General features: G+C 41.9%; 1 protein-coding gene across 3 annotated transcripts in view; it reads left to right on the top strand.

Annotated features, from left to right (window-relative positions):
• Positions 1–17,856, top strand: part of Elf2 (E74 like ETS transcription factor 2) — an 85,440-nt gene extending 67,584 nt beyond the window's left edge. For 2 of the 3 annotated variants that reach the window (XM_051157118.1, XM_051157119.1), the window contains 6 exons: positions 5,066–5,179; positions 6,135–6,308; positions 9,675–9,761; positions 13,240–13,432; positions 15,319–15,669; positions 16,126–17,856. In XM_051157118.1, coding sequence (XP_051013075.1) covers positions 5,066–5,179; positions 6,135–6,308; positions 9,675–9,761; positions 13,240–13,432; positions 15,319–15,669; positions 16,126–16,744 — 1,538 coding nt within the window. In that variant the 3' untranslated portion in view covers positions 16,745–17,856. The remainder of the gene's footprint in view (positions 1–5,065; positions 5,180–6,134; positions 6,309–9,674; positions 9,762–13,239; positions 13,433–15,318; positions 15,670–16,125) is intronic. The other variant, XM_051157120.1, reaches the window with a different exon arrangement.
• Positions 17,857–20,952: the final 3,096 nt, after the last annotated feature.

Below are 20,952 nucleotides of genomic sequence, written 5' to 3'. Positions count from 1 at the left end.
ATTTTAGTTATTTCTCATATGCGTATTTAAGTAATGTGTATATTATTGTAAATGAGTAAATATTTTTGAAGTGGAAAAGGTTTGTGTTTGTTGAGATAAGGCCTCATGCTAGCCCAGGTTGCCTAGCCTAAAACTCCTGAACATTGGGGTTTCAGGCAGCAAGTCACCGTACCTGTCTTAGTTTTCAGGCACAGTAACTCTCTGTAGATAACACTTCTAGTCTCAGAAGTCTTTTTAAGATTCTCAATATTTTGATGCAAAAGTCTTCTGATCAAAGTTAAGTTTAAGAATGGGATTATTATATTTGGTATAATAGCCACTAGCCACCTGTGGGTAGTGAGTATTTGAGATTTGGCTAGGAAATTGAATTTTGAAAGTTTTTAATGTTGATTACATGCTGACATGGCAATATTTTGGAGCTATTAGGTAAAGGCATTAATTTCAAGTTGAGGATGTAGCTCAGAGGTAGACCCCTCCAGTAAAACGGTGTTAATACCACCTTTGTACTTTCTGAAATGTGGCTGAGAAAATGTTAAATTAAGGCTTATATTTAATTTGTTAACTTTGGGTTAGAAAGTTAATTTTAATTCCCTTTATATGTTTTATAAAGCTGTATTGATTGATGATCAGTGGAGACAGATGTGAAGGTGAAAGATCCCAGACCCTCTTCTTTATCGTGCCCTTCTGTCACCACATGAACTCTGGGGCCTTTGAAGATGTGGTCAGTCAGTGCGGAAACTTGAGTGATGACCTAGGAAATACTAGGCTATGGTGCTGTGTTTAGGAGAAACCACTAACACCTAATGAAGTATCTCTCATTTTTCCATTGCTCTCAAAACTCCATTGCTAGTAAGGTTTATTTCTGACTTGAGAACACTGTTATGAACTAGATCCATTGCCAGAGTTCTCTTTGCAAAGCTGGGAGGTATGCCTCTTGTCAGACTTAATTACCAAGTTTGGTATTTTGTAACAGCTGCTGAGTGAGTCTGGAGCTGTGCACATACAAACACCAGCTGATTGGAGACGGACACGGAACAAGCATATTTACCCACAGTAAATGGCAGCACAGGCCACGGTTATTGATGGCGCTGTGATCAGAGTTAAACTCATTTTCATATGTACTTGATGTATTACTTCAGGGAGGTTTGGCCAGCCAGCAAGTTCAGCTGCTAGAAAATGAGACCTGTCCAATTACCTAATAGTGTGTTTCTATTTTAAAACTGAGCTGCTTATTTTCTACCATGAATTTCATACATTGTCTAGAAAGTAGTATGAAGGAGTTTAATTTGCAGATGTTGCTTTTAGTTGTTTACTTTGGTTACAGTGTACTATTACGTTTATATTTATATCTTTACAAACATGCAGTTTAAAATTTTGTGGTGTTTTTTTTAAATAATTATTTTATGTGCATTGATATTTTGCCTGCATGTATGTCTGTAGGAGACTGTTGGATCCTGCAGTTACAGACAGTTGTGAGCTGCCATGTGGGTACTGGGAATTGAACCCAGGTCATCTTGGTAGAGCAGTCAGTGTTCTTAACTGATGAGCCATCTCTTCAGCCCCTAAACGGGCATTCTTTTCCTCCTCCTCCTCCTCTTCCTTCTCTTCCTCCTCCTCCTCCATCTTCCTTCTCTGCCTCTTGTTTGTTTGTTTTCAAGACAAGATTTCTCTGTGTAGCTCTGGCTGTCCTAGAGCTCATTCTGTAGACCAGGCTGGCCTCGAACTCAAGAGATCCACCTGCCCCTGCCTCTTGAGTGCACAGACCACTGCTAGCCTTAAATTTAGTTTGAATTATCGAGCTGAACAAAACAGCATTGAAGTTTTTAAAGTTACAGAAATGAAAGAAGTATTAAATTTTTGTTATCAAAGATTATTTAAGAAAATTACCTGTTGACTTAAGGTGATGAAGTATAAAGAGACTCCTCACTGCCATAAAATGGGTAACATTTTTTTTGAATCTCATTATATTTTAGTTTATCAGACACTAGGCTTTTAGGTTTTTATTTATGTTTAGCATGAGCTGCAGATGAACATGGTAAGTTCCTAAAATAGAAATCACTGCTGTTTAACAAGCTGTTAGATTGCAGAGTAATGTGAGATTATTTTACATCTGCACCGGGTTTGTGGTGCTCTGAACCTGAAGCGTCAGGAGGCCAGAGGAGCTATATTCAGACACAGAACTCAGATTTGTAATACAGCACTGGGCGCCTGATGAATACTCAACTGACACTGGCTGATTGTACTTAACATATTGGATTTTCTAGTTGGTAACTTAAAAATTGTGGATATTTAAAATAATAGTAAAATATTTTGGGGTTATAATGTTTTAATTGGGGGGAGGGAGAAGTTTGAGGTCAGAAGTAGAAGCAAGAAAGTATACTTTAAAAAACTAACTGGAATTGGGTGCGTGGTACACTTTGTCACGTCAGGGTTAGGGTACAGAGGGAGGAGGATTGGAAAGCTCAAGATGTTTGCTGTCCAGAAACAAAAGCAGAACAGAACAGAATCAAGATTCATTTGTATTAACATAAACAACATGAAATAATGATTTTGAAAAAACGTCTCAAGCTGCTTAAAATTTAAGGCACACAATGTATAACTAACTGTTAGGCATGTATTTTTGTTATTTATAACTTAATTTTTTATTTTGTTTTGTTTTTCAAGACAGTTTCCTCTGTGTAGCCTTGGCTGTCCTGGACTTGCTTTATAGATCAGGCTAGCCCTGAACTCACAGAGATCCATCTGCTTCTGCGCCTCTTCTCCTCCCCCCCAGTGCTGGGATTAAAGGCATGTACCACCATGCTCAACTTTAATTTTTTTTTTTTTTCCTGAGACACGGTTTCTCTGTGTAGTCCTGGCTGTCCTGGACTCGCTTTGTAGACCAGGCTGGCCTTGAACTCCCAGAGATCTGCCTGGCTCCAGCCTTAATATTTAAATTAAATATTTTTATTTAATTAAATATTTAACTTAAATATTTTAAATCTGTAGTTTTATTGCCCTGTGATTTTTAAATACTTGAAGCTATAATTGTGATGCAGTACAGTTTGAGAGTATATCTTCATAATACTACGTAAGGAATTAGCTTACCCAGGGTAATTTATTAATAGCACCTAAGACAACAGCTAAGTTACAACACCAATCCTGCCTTTAAAAGAATGGCTCCCAAGTTAGTGTTTAAAACCAGAGAGTTTGTTTTCTGAGTGTTTGTAGTGTGTGTGAGTCTTGTAGGGGGCCCTTTGTGGGGGGGGCACTCAAGAATGGCAGTGTCTTTTATACATAATACTAAGTTTTTTTAAAGGGCTGAATGAATCCTTTGCCTCACTGAAGCTGCAGATAAGAGTAAGCAGGGTCACCTAAAGATAGTTACTTAGAGGTTTGGCTGCCTCTCAGGATCCAGTTAGCTTTGAGCAGATTTCCATAAATGGAAAGAGCAACTGGAGAGACCTGAGTACCTTGCTTGAGAGCGTGGTTGGTGTGTAACAGGTGCTAAAACAGGCCTGAAGTTTTAAAACAAATGCTCCCCAAATGACTTTGTTTTTAAGGCTGAGGTTTTAGCATTGTGGAGACCCTAACAGATTTTCTTTTTACAATTAAAGATTCCTGAGACAGGCTTTAGAAGACTCATGTCTGCACTTGAAAATTGGTCATGGTTTTATGGAATTGTATGAACACTTATAAAAGCTCTTTAAGGGGAACATCTTTAGAAAAACCAGTCAAATTAAATCTAGTGTTTATTTTTCAGAACCTCTAACTGTATAAATTATTTAGTATATAATAAATAAGCCACTGTGAAGTACATGCACGACTAAGAGAATGTGTCCTTGACAGTTCTCGTGTAAGAGCATGGGGTTATCCTTAATTTTATATAAAGAAGTGCATGTATGCGTCACCATAAGGAAAATCTAGAGCTAGACATACAGCTTAGAGGTGGAACACTTCCCTAGCAATGTGGGAGGAGCTGGGTTTGATCACCAGCATTTCAAAAGTAAACAAGTCTAGTCGTGAATGCAAAGTTTAAGGTGAGCTCCCTTAATCTCAGGGAGCTTACAATTTTACAGGAATGAGCAGTCATGATACAGAATTCCCATTTCATGCAAGCAGTGTACGCAGTTTCACGGCTATTTGTGGAAACGTCCTGCTCTATAAAGGTGGAAGCTGAGGCATGAGAGAGTAAGTGGATTGCCTTAGTGGCAGAGACTAAGGACCCAAAGTGGTTAGGCCTGAAAGTGCAAGCCTCTACTCACACTTGCCTGTTCATAAGACATTTGATAGCAAAGCATAGAAGAAATGTCATAGCCACAGAAGAGCAATTGAATTAGGAAAAGCTTCCTGGTGAAATCACCCATCTCTTCATGCACCCACCCACATAAGTACTTTGCTCACGTAAAACCTAGTGAAGTCCACCGAGGTCCTGAAGTGTTGTGACATTATCCTTGCCCAGAGGTTGTCCAATCACAGGAGACATTATAAAAATGGAAGTAACTCCATAGGCTAGCGTAGAAACAAGTGCTCCTGACTGACTGCTGCTGGCTGTTGTATTACCCCCAGTTTAATGATGGCACACCAGATTAAATAATGGACCTACAAGGTGGTTGTTCTTCGCCCAGTCTCTCACCATGCTCCCCAACACCTACGGATGATTTCCTCAGTTAATTTTCATCTAAAATGGATACAGGTTTCACATTTCAAGGTTCTTTCTTTGTTTTCTTTTGGTTAAGATCCACAGAACTTCTCACTCCTTTCTAATCAGCTTCCTGATTAGAAATAGGGTCTGCTGATAACAGCCCAGCGAAGTCTTAAACTCCATTCCCTGCCTTAACTTTCCAGTTACTGAGAATAAGTACGTGGCTTATCACTGGCTCATTGGTTGCTTTTAAAATCAATATTCACGTCACAGAAGGTAGACAGTAGTTTTATTATTACTTATTACTCTAGAAAGTAGTTAATGAATACTCCATGGCTTTTATAGAGCTGTTCACATGGACGTCAGTTTATACATATTCAGTCATAGACTTTAAATTGCTAATGTTGTCCTTTTTAACTAAGAACTTGCCCCTTTTCACAGTGGAAGCATCAGTCCACGGCAGTAATGCGCACTGCACGGATAAGACGATTGAAGCTGCTGAAGCCTTGCTTCATATGGAATCTCCTACCTGCTTGAGGGATTCAAGAAGTCCTGGTATGTGAGCTGTCCATTTGCACCTAGTGCCACATGTTCCTGTTAGAGTGAAGACGTTAATGCAAAGGAGTTACTGCTGCAGTTCTAATACCAGTAACCGACACGAAAGGTTCTAAAGTCCTAAATGCCGTACTTAATAAATTATGCAGAAAATGCCCACAAATTTTTCTTGAACAGTTGTTTATGTTACCGTGTTTCTTCTTTATGTTTATTTTCTTGACTCCACAAATTGTAGGGCCACTTGCTTCCTATTACCTTTCAGTCCTTTACTCACTAAAACCGGAGGTGGGGGTGGGGGGAGTGCCAGGTGTGGCGGCGCACGCCTTTAATGGACTCAGGAGGGAGAGGCAAACAAGAGCTAAAGAAACCCTATCTTAAAAAGAGAGTAAAAGTAGACAGCTGTGGTATCATACACCTTTAATCCCAGAACTTGGGAGGCAGAGGCTGGAGGATTTCTGTGAGTTCCAGGCCAACCTGGTCTACAAAGAGAGTCTAGCACAGCCAGGGCTTCTCAGAGAAACCCTGTCTTGAAAAATGACAATAATAACAAAGTACCTAAAAGGCATAAAAGGTTGGCTTTATATATAACTCCCACAGTGTTTGTCCCTATATGTACTTACTTGTGTATTTTGGATATCCAGTAACTTGATTTCTTCAGGTACAAGTTTTTATCTTGATTTGAATAATTCTTTTGTAAACCTTGTTTCTTCTATTTATTTATTTATTTATTTAATGAGACAGGGTTTCTCTGTGTAGCCTTGGCTGTCCTGGACTCGCTTTGTAGACCAGGCTGGCCTCGAACTCACAGCGATCCGCCTGCCTCTGCCTCCCGAGTGCTGGGATTAAAGGCATGTGCCACCACGCCCGGCTACCTTGTTTCTTCTAAATATTGAGCTGTCCACATAGGAAACTTAATAGGGGTGGGAAATTTTAATTTTTCAACTTTGATTTATAGTGGAAGTGTTTGTTCCTCCTTGTATGTCAACTCCAGAGTTTATCCATGCTGCGATGAGGCCAGATGTCATTACAGAGACTGTGGTGGAGGTGTCGACTGAGGAGTCTGAACCGATGGATGCCTCGCCTATTCCTACTTCACCAGATAGCCATGAACCAATGAAGAAGAAAAAAGGTTGAGTATATTTATCAATTGTGAGAAATTTTGGTTTTGTTGGGTTGTTTATTTGGTTGGTTGGTTGGTTGGTTGGCGGTTTTTAAGACAGTTTCTCTGTGTAGCCCTGGCTTTCCTGAACTCACTCAGTAGACCAGGGTGACCTCCAACTCAGAGATCCATCTGCACCTGGTGTTTGTTTATTTGCTTGTTTCTTTATTTTTCTTTTTTTCTAAAATTATTTTTTGGGATAAGGGCTTATTTATATATATATAGCTCAGGCAGTCCTTGAATGTGTCGTTTTTCTGTCTCAGCCTCCCCAGTAGTATTGAGATGATTATAAGCATGAGCCACTGTAGACAGCCTATACATACACACACACACACACACACACACACACACACACACACACCCACCCACCCACCCACCCACCCACCAAGTAATGTTCGTGGTCTTATGTTTTCTTCCTTTAGTGGATAGTGTTTTAAAAAACTAAAACAGACATGGAGTGGGCAATTTTTTTAAACCTAAAATTTTTTGGTTTTGTTTGTTTTTTTCTGAGACAGGATTTCTCTGTGTAGCCTTGGCTGTCCTGTAACTCACTCTGTAAACTAGGCTGCCCTTGAACTCACAAAGATCCACCTGCCTCTGCCTCCTGAGTGCTGGGCTAAAAAATTAAAAAAAAAAAAAATTTTATTATGTATGTATAGAATGTTCCGCCTGCATGTACACCTGCAGGCCAGAAGAGGGCGTCAGATCTCATTATAGATGGCTGTGAGCCACCATGTGGTAGCTGGGCATTGAACTCAGGACCTCTGGAAGAGCAGCCAGTGCTCTTAACCACTGAACTATCTCTCCGTCCCCATTTTTTTTTTGATACAACATATTTTGCTTTTTCCCCCCTTCCAGATCCTTCCTACCTCTCTACCAACCCAACTTCATTCCCTTTCCAAAAACAAACAAACAAAAAAACAAACAAAAACTGACAAAACAAAAATAGATAGATAGATAGATAGATAGCAAAAAGCTCACAAGAAAACTATGGAGTGTGTTTTGTGTTGGCCAACTACTCCTGGGTATAGGGTGGGCCTGCCTTGGACTGTGGTTGATAGAAGGTGGGTAGCTTGTTGAGAAAGGTACACTTGGAGGTTCATAATCTTTTTTTTCCCCAAGCGAAGTGCTGTCTTCCTTTTATTTTCTCTTTCTCCTTACCCTGGACCTCAGGCCTGCCCTTCCTCCCCTCTCCTTCTCCCTCCTTCCCCTTGAGCTACCACCTTTCCTTACACTGCTTTCTCCTCTCCTTCCCTCCCCCTCCCCCTCCCCTTTCCCTTCCCCTCATTTCCTGGAGAGATCCACCTGCCTCTGCCTCCCAAGTTCTGAGATTAAAGGTCTGACTTTTTTCCTTAAAAGAAAAAGGGGGTGGAAACTGGGTGGATGGCCCAGAAGTAAGAACACTGGTTAGCTTTCCAGATTCTGTTCCCAGAACCCGCATGACAGTTCACAGCTGTGTGTAAATATAGTCCTGGGATCTGAAGCACAACTGCCTTTAACTTTAGTTTCATGAGGTTTGATGCCCTCTTCAAGCAAAACACCTGTACGTGTAAAACAAACGAAACCATCTGTGCTCCAGGACCTCAGTCTCTTCCACATACTCATAGTGGCTATCATGTAGAGAACTGAGGAGGCATGGCGCCCATGCCTGTGATCCTAGCATAGAGGAGGCGGAGACGAGATTGTTGAAAGCCGAGTTGCCAGGCCAGCTGAGATGCAGTATAAGACCCTATTTTTAAAAAATCAAAACCAGCACTCTGGAGGCAGAAGCTCTAGGTTTGTGGCCAGCCTGGTCTACATAGTGCATTTCAGGACAGCCAGGGCTATACAGAGAAACCCTGTCTTGAAAAACTGAGAAGAGAGTTTAAAAACAAACAAACAAAACCCAAGCTGGTGAGATGACTAAGCATGTAAAGGGCCGACTTGCCAGCAGGTCCCACAGCCTGAGTTCAGTCCCTGGAGCCCATGCGGTAGAGTTAAAGAACTGACTGCTGCGCACTGTTCTTTGATGTCCACTGTGTGCACTGGCTGGGAGACAAGGCCAGAATGCCGTTGGCTGTGTGTTTTGTGAAACATGCAATCCTTAATTCTTAAGTCAGTTTTGATTGTATGTGATGTGTGCGTGCTTTGGTGCACACATGGAGGTCAGAGGGAAACCAATGGTGGAGTTGTTTCCCTTTCCACCTCTATGTGAATTCTGGGGATTGGGCTCAGGGTGTTGCACTGGGCAGCACCCTAACCTGCTTTGTAGTGAGGAGCATTTCACACAGGCCCTTGCTAGTCTGTCTGCCTCATGGCTGAGATAACAGACAGATGAGAATGGCACAGGCATTTATTAGACATAATCACTGGAAATGTGTTGTTTTATTTTATCAAATTTACAGTTTATCTGCAAGCTGACAAGGGGAAATTTAGACACTCTTGCTTAGAATTCCAGTGAACTGTCTGGCGCACAGTGTAAATAAGTGTTTAGTTCATTTGAGCTCAGTGGGCTTCAGAGAATTAGATGGTCTGCAGTCTGTAGGTGAAATTGTTTCTCACTGGGGGAAAAGAAGGAGCATGATCAGAGTGTGCTCTGTGCATGTAAGGTGTTCCTCAAGAATTAATAAAAGTACTGAATTAAAATCTAAGCTGAGTTGGGCGTGGTGATGCATGCCTTTAATCCCAGCACTCAGGAGGCAGAGGCAGGTAGATCTGTGAGTTTTAGGCCATCTTGGTCTACAAAGCAAGTCCAGGACAACCAGGGCTACACAGAGAAACCCTGTGTCAAAACCAGAAACAAACAAACCCAAACTTTTTAACAGTCAGGTATGGTGTTGTATACCTTTATCCCCAGTACTTGGGAGGCAGAGGCAGGAGGATCTTTGTGAGTACAAGGCCAGCTCAGTTCCAGGGCATCAATACCAAAGTATAGCAGATTGAGGCCGTCTCTGACCATGTAATAAAAGTTATAGAAGTTCCTGGCTTGGTACAGTCAGCTTTCTACCAACTGGTTTGTTTTTTTTTTTTAAATTTCAGAAGTGTAACACTCCTTTTACAAGCACCTTTGATACACTCCGAGTCTGGCTGAGTGAGGGGAGTGTGCGTCATGCATGCCAGGCAACGGCTGCCACTGGGCTTAGCCTCCAGCAGCACTGAGGAGGCCGGCCTTTGAGCCCACTCTGTGGCCCACAGTGACTTCAGTCTTCCTTCCTAGGTTTTCATAGGTGTGTGCCTCCACACCTCCTTGGCACTGAGTATTTTAATCTGTACATTAGTGTGTAGATAGTGAAGAGTGTATTTTTAGAGTCTGATTATTTGTTTTCAGTTTATGATTTCTTTATCTTATTTTTTCAGTTGGCCGCAAACCAAAGACCCAGCAGTCACCAGTTTCCAATGGGTCTCCTGAGTTAGGAATCAAGAAGAAAGCCAGAGAAGGAAAAGGTAATTTGTGGAGGGTCATTTTGGAAATAAGATCCTCCTCCTTTTTTTTTTTTTGCGACATTTTTGCAGTTGTAAGAAGGATTATTTCTAGTAGATGTGCATATGAGAGTACTATCTCTCAGTATGTCTTAATCAGATGGACCAGCATTATGGAGAACTTTTATTAAAATAGCTATGCCTCAGAGATAGGATAGTCATTATATTCAGTAATATCCACAGGGCAGTGCAAACCACATTGTTTTCAGGCCCATTGTTTTAGAGGACATTTGTATATAGCACTTACCCTCACATTTAGCCGCATTAATAGGAGAGGCTGTACTCACTCATTTCTTTGTGTGGCTGTGGAAGTCAGCTGATAATCTGAGAGTCGCAGCTCTGTACTGTTGAGCCCTAGGGATTGAGCTTAGGTTGTTAGTATTGGCAACAAGGGTCTATTATTTAAACTACTCTGGCTAATATGGCTTATGTACTTCTGGTACATACTCCTTTTCTGTTTTTCAAGACAGGATTTTTCTGTTGTAGCCTTGGCTGACTTGGAACTCAGAGGTGCCTGTGCCTCTGCCTTCTCAGTGCTGGGATTAAAGGTGTGTACCACCACTTTTTTTTTCTTTGTTTTTTTGAGACAGGATTTCTCTTTGTAGCCCTGGCTGTCCTGGAACTCACTCTGTAGACCAGGCTGGCCTTGAGCTCAGAGATCCACCTGCCTCTGCCTCCTGAGAGCTGGAATCAAAGGCATGTGCCACCCCACCATGCTTGGTTGATTTTTTTGGTGGTGGTGGTGGGGTTGTTTTGTTTTCTAAAACATCTCCTGGAGCCGGGCGTGGCAGCACACACCGTTAATCCCAGCCCTCGGGAGGCAGAGGGAGGCGGATCGCTGTGAGTTCGAGGCCAGCCTTGTCTGCACAAACAAGTCCAGGACAGCCAAGGCTACACAGAGAAACCCTGTTTCGAAAAACAACAACAACAAAAACCATCTCCTAGAATTGGCTTTACAAGCAGTAATGAGAGTTGGGAACTGAACCTCTGCAAAAGCAGTCAGTGTTCTTTCTTTTTTTTTTTTTTTAAATTAATTTTTTGGTTTTTCAAAACAGGGTTTCTCCATGTAGCCTTGGCTATACCGGACTCACTAGACCAGGCTGGCCTTGAACTTAACAGTGATCCACTTGCCTCTGCCTCCCAAATGCTGAGATTAAAGGCATGCGCCACCATGCCTGGCTTGGATTGATGTTCTTAACCACTCAGCCATCTCTCCAGTCTCTCTGCTTTCTTGATGTTTTGGGTTTGATGATTTGGGGTTTGATTAGTCATGTGTGTCTGATGATCTTGTAAACAAGTTATCACTGGTAATAAGTAAATGTTTTCAGATAGATAATCTTAAATATGTTTAAATTTGTCCTATATTTAATAGGTCTGTTTTGTAAGTCTAGAGAAAACTGTCTAATAAGTCCGTAAGAAAGTTTGGTATTAGTTATATTTAAAAGGAAGAAAAAACTCCAATCTCATTGATCTTTTCTTAGGAATTTAGGACACATTAGACTCAGTTTTGGAATGTTTTCAGACTTTGATTTCCTTGTCTGCCCTTGGTCACTTTACATTTCTGCTGTGTTAGGTTTTGTTTTTTAGTGCAGATTGATAGACTAAGGGATGTATCACAGCCAATAGGAATACCTGTGTGGTAGACACGTAGTGTACACATTATCCAGTGGTGAGTAGAGGCAGGAATAGTAGTGTCTGCTTGTAATCCCAACAAGAGGATCAGAGAACCAGGGTCGTCCTCGACTCCCTAGAGAGTTTCAGATCCACATGACCTACCATGAGACCCTCTCCTGCCACAAATTATATTGCACACTTTAAAGTTACGTTATAATAGTAAATACAAGATAGCCAAACTGTAAATACACAATTATTTCTGTATTATACACAATTGTTAGCTTTGTGCTGCTGCTAGGAATGGAATTGAAGGACTGGGGCATATTAAACAAGCACTCTGTTTCTGAGCCACATCCTCAGCTCCCAAATCACTTCCACTTAAAGTTTAGTCTAAGCTTGAAGCAGATGCTGTAGATATGTGGGGAATGAGAACTTAGAGTAAGGACAACCCTGCTGGTGAGTCGAAGTCAACAAATAGAATAATATAATTTTTTTGGTTTGTTTTTTTTGTTTGTTTTGAGACCGGGTTTCTCTGTATAGCCATGGTTGGTCTGGACTGTCTTTGTAGACCAGGCTGGCCTAGAAATAATTTAAATTCTTGATGCGTATATAAACTTTCAAGAGTAAAGTCTTATGTAGTACCTGAAGGTAGAGACAAGCAGATCTCTGTGAGTTTAAGACTAGCCTGGTCTATATAGCAAATTCCAGGAGAACCAGGACTACGTTGAGAGACCCTTTGCGTATAGATAGATAGATAGTCAGTCAGTCAGTCAGTCAGTCCTTCAAGGGTTGGGGCAGCATGCAGACAAGTACCCCACAGTTGAGGCCTACTGGTTAATCAAAGAAAATTATTTCTTACAAAAAAGGTCCTGATTGATGTGCCAGTCATTATGGCACATACCTGCTATGCCAGCACTCGGTGGATGAAGGCTGGAAGACTAGTAGTCCAAGGCTATGAGACCCTGCCTCACCATTAACGACAACACAGCTTAGTGAATTTTAAGGGACTTGAGATAGGAGTGAAAAACATGTACCTGTTGAAGGGGGGATTTTCCTTCTGTCCCTAAGCTCCCAGAATAATGACTCATGAGACTCAAAATATTTTACGCATACCTAGGCCATATAGCTCTTCTCTGACTAGCTTGTAACTTAACCCATTTTACTAATTACATTTTGCCACTTGGCTGGTTACCTGTGCTCAGGTACCAGCTGTCTATCCTCCTCACATCTTGCTGGCTTTATCCCAGAATCCTTTATGCCTGCTGGATGTCCCATCTCCTAATTTCTGCGTAAGCTATAGGCTATCAGATTTATTATTGACAGGTGAAGTTTCTATACAGACACAAGATATTCTCTCAACATGTACCAGTTACTTTAATCAGAGTTCAAAGAAATTGATTCTATTTAATTCAGGCAATCTTTGTATTCTACTGAGATTTGTGCCATTGCACTTACTGAACCAGAAGCCTTGGATGTAAGACACATGACAGTATAGAATATTGGGCCTCTATTAGCTTCCTTGTGGAAAAGCATACATCTTAAGAGCAGACTAGCATACATCTTAGTCTGGACATGATGCACACCTTTAATCCCAGCTCAAGCAGGTGGAACGCTTGAATTTGAGGCCAGCCTGATCTACATAGGAAGTTTCAGGTCTGGCAAGGCTGCATAGTGAGACCTGGTCTCAGAATAAAGTAGCAAATAAGTATATTGGGCATTTTGTTGTAAATAAGGATATTTTATTTGAAATAAATCATCTTAATAAATTTTAATCATGTTAATGAATTTGAAATTAATGCCTGTCATTGTTTTTGCTTTGTTTTTAAAGGAAACACAACCTATCTGTGGGAGTTTCTTTTAGATTTGCTTCAAGATAAAAATACTTGTCCCAGGTATATTAAATGGACTCAGAGAGAAAAGGGCATATTCAAACTTGTGGACTCAAAGGCTGTCTCGAAGCTTTGGGGAAAGCATAAGAACAAACCGGACATGAACTATGAAACTATGGGGCGAGCTTTGAGGTGAGAACGAACATGGGCTTTTAAACACATGGGTTTTAAGTAGAACTTACATGTCTCTAGATTGTCTGTTAGTTGTCCAAAGTGGGGGAAAAAATCCCTTGCTGGGTGTGGTGGCACATGCTTTTAATCCTAGCACTCAGGAGGCAGAGGCAGGGGGCCGTATCTGAGTTCGAGGCCAGCCTGGTCTACAAAGTGAGCCCAGGACAGCCAGGTCTGTTAACACAGAGAAACCATGTTTCAACAAACAAACAAACAACAAAACAAAGCCCTTGATGTAACTTCTAACTTTGGAGAAGAGTCTAGAAGAATTTCTTAAGTATGGAAATAGGTAAAGAAAAGTTTGATCTACATGCCTAAAATGCACAAAGTGAGTCCAGGACAGTCAAGGCTACACAGAGAAACCCTGTCTAGAAAAACAAAAAACCAACCAAACAAACAAACAAAAAAAAGTTAAACTCAGAGCCAGGAGGAAGTGGTGCACCCCTTTAATCCCAGCACTTGGGAGGCAGAGGCAGGTGGATCTCCGTGAGTTCGAGGCCAGCCTGGACTACAGAGCAAGTTCCAGGACAGCCAGAGCTGTTGTTACACAGAGAAACCCTGTTTTGAAAAACCAAAAAGAAAAAAAAGATTGAGCTGAGACTTGGTGTAGTGGCACATGTCTGGCAATCAGTCGTCCTGTGGGGAATTGAAGATATGAGGAAAAGGAGCACAGAGTCACCCTCCTTTATATAGTAAGTTTGAAGCCAGCCTGGGCTTCAGTGTGATCCTTTAAGAACCCAAATGTAATACATTTTCCAAAGTTAATTTGCTGTTAGACCCTGCAAATGTTGTAAATGACTTTATCTTGATAATGAAAACTTTTTGTTGGGTTTGGTGAGTGTGAGAAATGCATTAAATCCCAGTGTACATGTTACAGTATTTATTTATTTGAGACAGGTCTTACTATGTAGCCCAGACTGGTCTGGAGCTTATTACATAAACAAATTGGCTTTAAACTTGCATCAATTTGCCTATTTCAGCTTCCCAATGCTGGGATTTCAGGCATGAGCCACTACTACATGGTGTTTCATATGACAGTGTTCACATATTCCACAGATTGCATCTCTACTACACGTGGCTGAGGTGATTATTCCATAAAGACAGATTGTTTTTTATAACAAATTAGAATTCTGTGTATTATCAATATTCTGTGTTTAGGTTAAGCTTTTCATAAGAGAAAGAACAAGGTGTATATGGTGGCATAAACTGTGATCTCATCACTTGGGAGGAAGGAGGGTCAATCTAGACTTGGAAGCTAGCCAGGTCTATATAGAAACAGGCAGTGGGTGCTGGAGATAGAGCTGGGTGGCAGCAGAGCACTTTCCTCTCAATAAGGAGTCTCTAGGTTCAGTCCTCAGTGCTATGTTTTATACACGTCAAGGTGCAGAGCTGTAGCTACTCCTCACTGATGTGACAAGCCATTGAAGGACGCGTGGAGAACGCATAGTGTAAGACTCGCGTCACAGCCCAGCCAGACAACAGAGATGAATGCTGCTACTTAGCTTGCTTTTTCCTTTTTAATTGGTCTGAGGCTCCTGGTCATAGAAAGGGCTGCCACAGTTAGGTTGGGTCTTGCCATTAATTACCCAAATCTAGACAGACTCGGAGAGTTATCTCCTCAGTGCTTGCAGATCTTGTCAAATTGACAGTTTCAACCACCGTGGGGCCTGTGGTGTGACATACCAGCATCATCTCTTCACCAAAATTGTAGTCTTATGAGTAGATGTGGAAGGAGCTCATCTATAGGAAGGGAAAAGTACAAGGGTCTGTCAAGTGTTTGTTGTGTGAGGTTTTATTGGGGGAAGGCAATGCTACATTTGATTAATGTAGTCATTTTTCTCTTACAGATACTACTATCAAAGGGGAATTCTTGCAAAGGTTGAAGGACAGAGGCTGGTGTATCAGTTCAAGGATATGCCCAAAAACATAGTGGTCATTGATGATGACAAAAGTGAGACTTGCAGCGAAGACTTGGCAGCAGCTGCTGATGAAAAGTCATTAGAACGTGTGTCCCTGTCTGCAGAAAGTCTCCTCAAAGCGGCAACTTCTGTCCGTGGTGGGAAAACCTCATCTCCTATGAACTGCTCCAGAGCAGAGAAGGGTATGGCTAGAGTTATGAACATCACTTCCCCTGCTCACGATGCTTCGTCCAGGTCTCCTACCACCACAGCGTCTGCATCCGCAGCAGCGGCGCCCAGGTGAGGAAGACAGTATAACTGCAGCACAGTGCTCCTTGGAACAAAGGAACTCTCCTTGTTTACTCTATATTAGCCAATACGATATGAACACTTTAAAAAGTGCTGGCTCTTGTAAAATATACTTTTAGCTGTATATAGTGGAACTAGCCTATAGTCCTAAGTACTGTGAAGAATCACAAGTTCAAGGCCTGCCTGTGCTAGAGCGAGGTCTAAGCTAGCAGTGAGTTAGCAAGATCTTGCCTCAGAAAGCTGAGGCTCAATGGTACAACAGTTGGTTAGCATGCAGGAGCCCTTGGACCCAATCCCCAGGAAGAGTGAGAGATTTTTACCCCCTAAACTTCCCTGCAACTGTAAAGGTTGGGAGTTTTATGCATTTGGATTTGGATTTACTTTTTAACATGAGATTCATTTTCCAACTTAGTATTAAATATAACCAGCTTGTTTTTAATCCACCAGGACAGTTCGTGTGGCAATGCAAGTTCCTGTGGTAATGACATCACTGGGTCAAAAGATTTCAACTGTGGCAGTTCAGTCAGTCAGTGCCGGCTCACCATTAATAACCAGTACCAGTCCAGCTACAGCCAGCTCTCCAAAAGTAGTCATCCAGACGGTCCCAACTGTGATGCCAACCTCTGCTGAAAATGGTGACAGAATCACCATGCAGCCTGCCAAGATTATCACCATCCCTGCTACACAGCTTGCACAGTGTCAGCTGCAGACAAAGTCAAATCTGACTGGATCGGGAAGCATTAACATTGTTGGAACCCCGCTGGCTGTGAGAGCCCTTACCCCTGTTTCAATAGCCCATGGTACTCCCGTAATGAGACTCTCTGTGCCTGCTCAGCAGGCTTCTGGCCAGACTCCTCCTCGAGTTATCAGTGCGGTCATAAAAGGGCCAGAGGCTAAATCAGAAGCAAAAAAGCAGGAACATGATGTGAAAACTTTGCAGCTGGTAGAAGAAAAGGGGGCAGATGGAAACAAGACAGTAACCCATGTAGTGGTTGTCAGTGCGCCTTCTGCTATTGCCCTTCCTGTGACTATGAAAACTGAAGGGCTAGTGACGTGTGAGAAATAAAGGAGCTCTGCCAGGGACTTCAGACTGTTAAGTGTTGTACTGACAGACATTTGCAAGGGAACTCATCAAGTCAGAGGAGGACTGTAAAACAACTGTGCATATAAGAAAGCAAGCAGACTTACTGGAAACAAATTACCTATCCCATGTTTCAGTGGGAAGTGACCTACACCTTGAGATGCTGACAGAAAACTGCCTCTTAAAGTAGGAACAACTGAACCCTCAATAAGAGAAAGACTGAAAGGGACCAAGCAGCTCACTACAATAGCAAGTTACACTAAGAGTTGGAACACTAACACCTGTAAGAGGTTACATAGTTTTCAGTGGGGCGGGGTTGGGATGGGTGATCTCATTGTTACATATAGCAATTTTTGATGCATTTTATATGCATACCAGCATATTATTACTGTGTTCGCACAGTATTCACTTAACTGGTGCTATGTGAAGACTCTGCTAATATAGGTATTCTAGAATGTGAACTGAGTGGATCCAAAAGCTTCAGAAAGGATAGCAAAAAGATCTAGTGCGCTTTTTTTTTGTTTGTTACTTTTTGATTTTGAATATATATATCATATAGCTTCAGCTGTTTTAAAACAAAGGCCTTAGACTAATTTTCAGTTTTCTTTCTTGAAATAAGCTAATGGCTTGTTTGTGTAAAGCTTTTTTTATTAAAAGAAAAATTTAAAAAACCTTGTACCTAGCACAGTATTGTTATAGAATTTACATGTAACATTTTATATGGTAGTTTAAGTCTGTCAGTTTCTTAATTGTGAAGAAATGAGCAGTTGGCTCTGGCCCTTTGCTGTAACAGCCTGCACCGCTCGAGTCAGCCCTGTGGTCTGCAGGACACACGGTATCAGTTCTCCTGTTATTCGACATTCAGGCTCAGCATGAACTGCCAGGTAGCTCTGATACCTGGTGTTTGTTTCCTTTCTCTTTCTTTTCTCCCGATTTTCTCTTTTTCTTTTTTAGTTGATGTTTAAGAGGGAAAGTACCAGTGTTCAGATTTGAACTATAATAGTTTGTATATTCAACATTTGAAGTATATTCTATTTTGTTGTACTCTTGTTTCAAAGTGTATTCAAGTAGGTTTTCTGAAATATAGAAGTGAAATTTACTTTGTGGTTTTGGTCTCTGGTGATATTTTTCATAATGCTCAAAAACCAGTACAGGGTGTTGTTTAGTTAAGCAACAGGAGTCCGGTGCTTTGTTAATTCCTACACGAAGAAATGCTGTTGTGGTTTTGTCCCATTATGTAAATCTTTGGCAACCATCTGCACAGTTCCACTTACAATTATACTCACATACCTTTTTAAAATTTTACTTATTATATATATGGCACGCTAGAAGAGGGCACCAGATCTCATTATAGATGGTTATGAGCCACCATGTGGTTGCTGGGAACTGAACTCTGGACCTCTGGAAGAGCAGACCTCTTAACCGTGGAGTCATCTCTCCAGCCCATAACACATACTTTAGTTGCCCACACCTAGTGGACTTCTGTGCGTGAGGCACTTTCAGCACTAGTGCTAGACGGAATGCCCGGCACTGCTTGTTCTGTCACCTCGTATCCTCAGAGTCCTCATTCCAACTGTCGGTTTCTCCATCGGGCCTTTTATAGATAGAAAGTACTAGTCTAGCCTTTACAGAAGACTTGGGTACCAGAAAATCACACAGTTTTTAATGACACATCCTCTACATCTTAGGATTTTTTTCCACAGTGAAAAAGTTGTCTATCTTTTTAGAAATTTAGATGAAGTGTTTAATATTTTTTTGCCTTTGTATATTTAACACAGTGCTACTTATAGCAGCAAAGTTTTTTGTTTTTTAATGAAAGTTCCCTTTCTAACCCTTTTTTAAAAACTAAATTGATGTAAACATTTTTGTGTATGGGTGTTTTGTCCGCATGTATGGCTTGTGTACACCTGTGCTTGGTGCCCAAGAAAGCCAGAAGACGATGTCAAATCCACTGCAACTGGAGTTACAGATGGTTGCAGGCTGCACTTTGGGCTTTGAGCCTGGTCCTCTGAAGAGCAGCCGGTACTTCAACTGCTAGCCGTTTCTCCCAGGTCACATCCCTTTTCTAATGGCATCCTTCCACAAATTTATGTAATGGTAACTTTAAGAAAAGGTCTAGGTTGATTTGATTTTTACTCCCATTTGAGATTTAACCTCAAAATCTACCTCTTAAAACAGTTCCTGAATATTTCATCTTCCAAAATCAGTATTGTGCAGGTACCTTTTGGTCAAAATCTTCCCCTAAAACTTTTTTCAAAAGGTTCTGCATGCTGGTGCATGCCTGTAATGCACCTGCCTCTGCCTCCCGGGTGCTGGGTGGGGTTAACGGCATGCACCGCCATGCCCAGTGTTAGGTGACATTCCAGTAGCAGTTCTGGTCTTCTCACCAGACAGCTGTGAACATCTCCAGAGACCCCGTGGCTGGCTGGACCCTGTGCTGCAGAGGCTTTCCCTTCAGCAGCCATCCCTGTCTGTCTGGAGGGATGTGCCTCCTGTTCATAAGCGTCTTTCCCTTTACACACCCCTGCTCTAATAGTTAACAGCCGATCATTTAGTGCTGTTTCTCCACCAGACCATTTCAAGTTCACCAGCATCCCAGTTTTGAAATCAAACAATTTATTTGGAAAAAAATGTAAAAGTTCTTAGTGTGTACATGCAGGAAGGAGGTCAGATGAGGGCAGTGTTCAGAAGTCAGTCAGTTCTCAAGCCATGAGGTTTAGTTGTAAGCACCTTTACCTATCTAGTCCTCTCAACAGCCCCATACAACTTTTATTATGTACCTGCATGCATGATTGTGTACCACATGCATGAGGGGAACTGTAACTGGAGTTACAGTTATGAGCTGCCATGTGGGTGCTGGGAATCAAACTTGGGTTCTCTAAAAGAGCGGAAGTGCTCTTAACCCACTCCCTGCCCCCTTCTCAAAGTCAATTTGGTTTTCCATGACATGCCTCTGGCTTATTCTCACATCTGGTTTTTTGTTTTGTTTTTTTAAAAAACACTTCCAACAGAGGCTTTCTCTGTAGCTTATCAGCCTTGTAGGGATAAAAGGAGTTAATGTTAATAAACACTACTGTTTATTAACATGGTTTCATTGTAAGAGCTGTTATTTTCCTATCAAATCTCAGTCTGGACTAGATTTTGACTAGGTCTTAGATCATTTTATCTAATTGCCACTTCACAGCTCTTCCTGAGTGCTGGATTAAACTCTGTTCCCTTTGGTGCTAACAGCCCATAACTTCTGCCAGGGATCTCTAGGCTCAGATGCCTTCTGCCATGCACCTCTAGCCACTTTCCAAGTCCTATTGATGGTGTCATTTTGTACAACGGCCTTCCCGCCAATAAGCTCTAGCTACATAGCCCAGGTTGTCAGAAAACTCATCATCTTGCCTCAGCCTCTGGAATGCTGAGGTTTCAGAAAGCTAGAGTTGAGGGTAGCCTGGGTAAGTGTGCCAAAAAGCCAATAGAAATCAAAGTGGATTTCATGGCCGGGCATGGTGGTACATGCCTTTAATGTCAGCACTCAGGAGGCGGAGGCAGAGTCCAGGACAGTCAGGACTACAAGAGAAACCATCTTGAAAAGCAAAAGTGGATTTTCATTGCCCCATTGTGACTACTTCAAATTCAATAGCATCTTGTCCGTTTGTCAGTTCATGTTTCTTTACTCGTGTCCCAAGTGCCCATGCACACGTCCTATCTATGGCATGCCCACCTCCACCTCATTTTCAGTGTTCTTACTGGACTGGCTTAGGAAGCATCAGAAGAAGCTGGGCATGGTGGTATGTGCCTGTGATCCCAGTGCTTGGGAGGCAGAAGCAGGAGGATCTCGGAGTTTGAGGCCAGCCTGGTCTACAAAGCGTGTCCAGGACAGCCAGGACTCGTTAAACAGAGAAAATCTGTCTTGGGGGCAGGGGTGGGGGTGGGAACATCAAAACAAAACTTCCCAAAGTGGGCTTGGAAGCCTTACTCAGGTGGAGAAAGGTCTACTTTGAGGCTGGGGCCTGGAAAGTACAATAGGGCATGTTGGGAAGAGGAGCTAGAACAGGTCTGTTCTTAAAGAGAATCAGGACAGATGAAGTAATTTATGGATGCTGGGCAAAGCTAGGTGTGGAGGCTCACACTGTAATCCTAGCACTGGAACACTGAGGGCCTGCAAATTTCAGGCCATCTTGGGCTACAAAGCAAGAGTATCA

Source organism: Acomys russatus, chromosome 15 (genome assembly GCF_903995435.1).
Source record: "Acomys russatus chromosome 15, mAcoRus1.1, whole genome shotgun sequence".
In the NCBI taxonomy this organism is placed as follows: Eukaryota; Metazoa; Chordata; class Mammalia; order Rodentia; family Muridae; genus Acomys; species Acomys russatus.
Note: the sequence above shows the minus strand (reverse complement) of the source record. Positions and strands in the feature narration are given on the sequence as shown.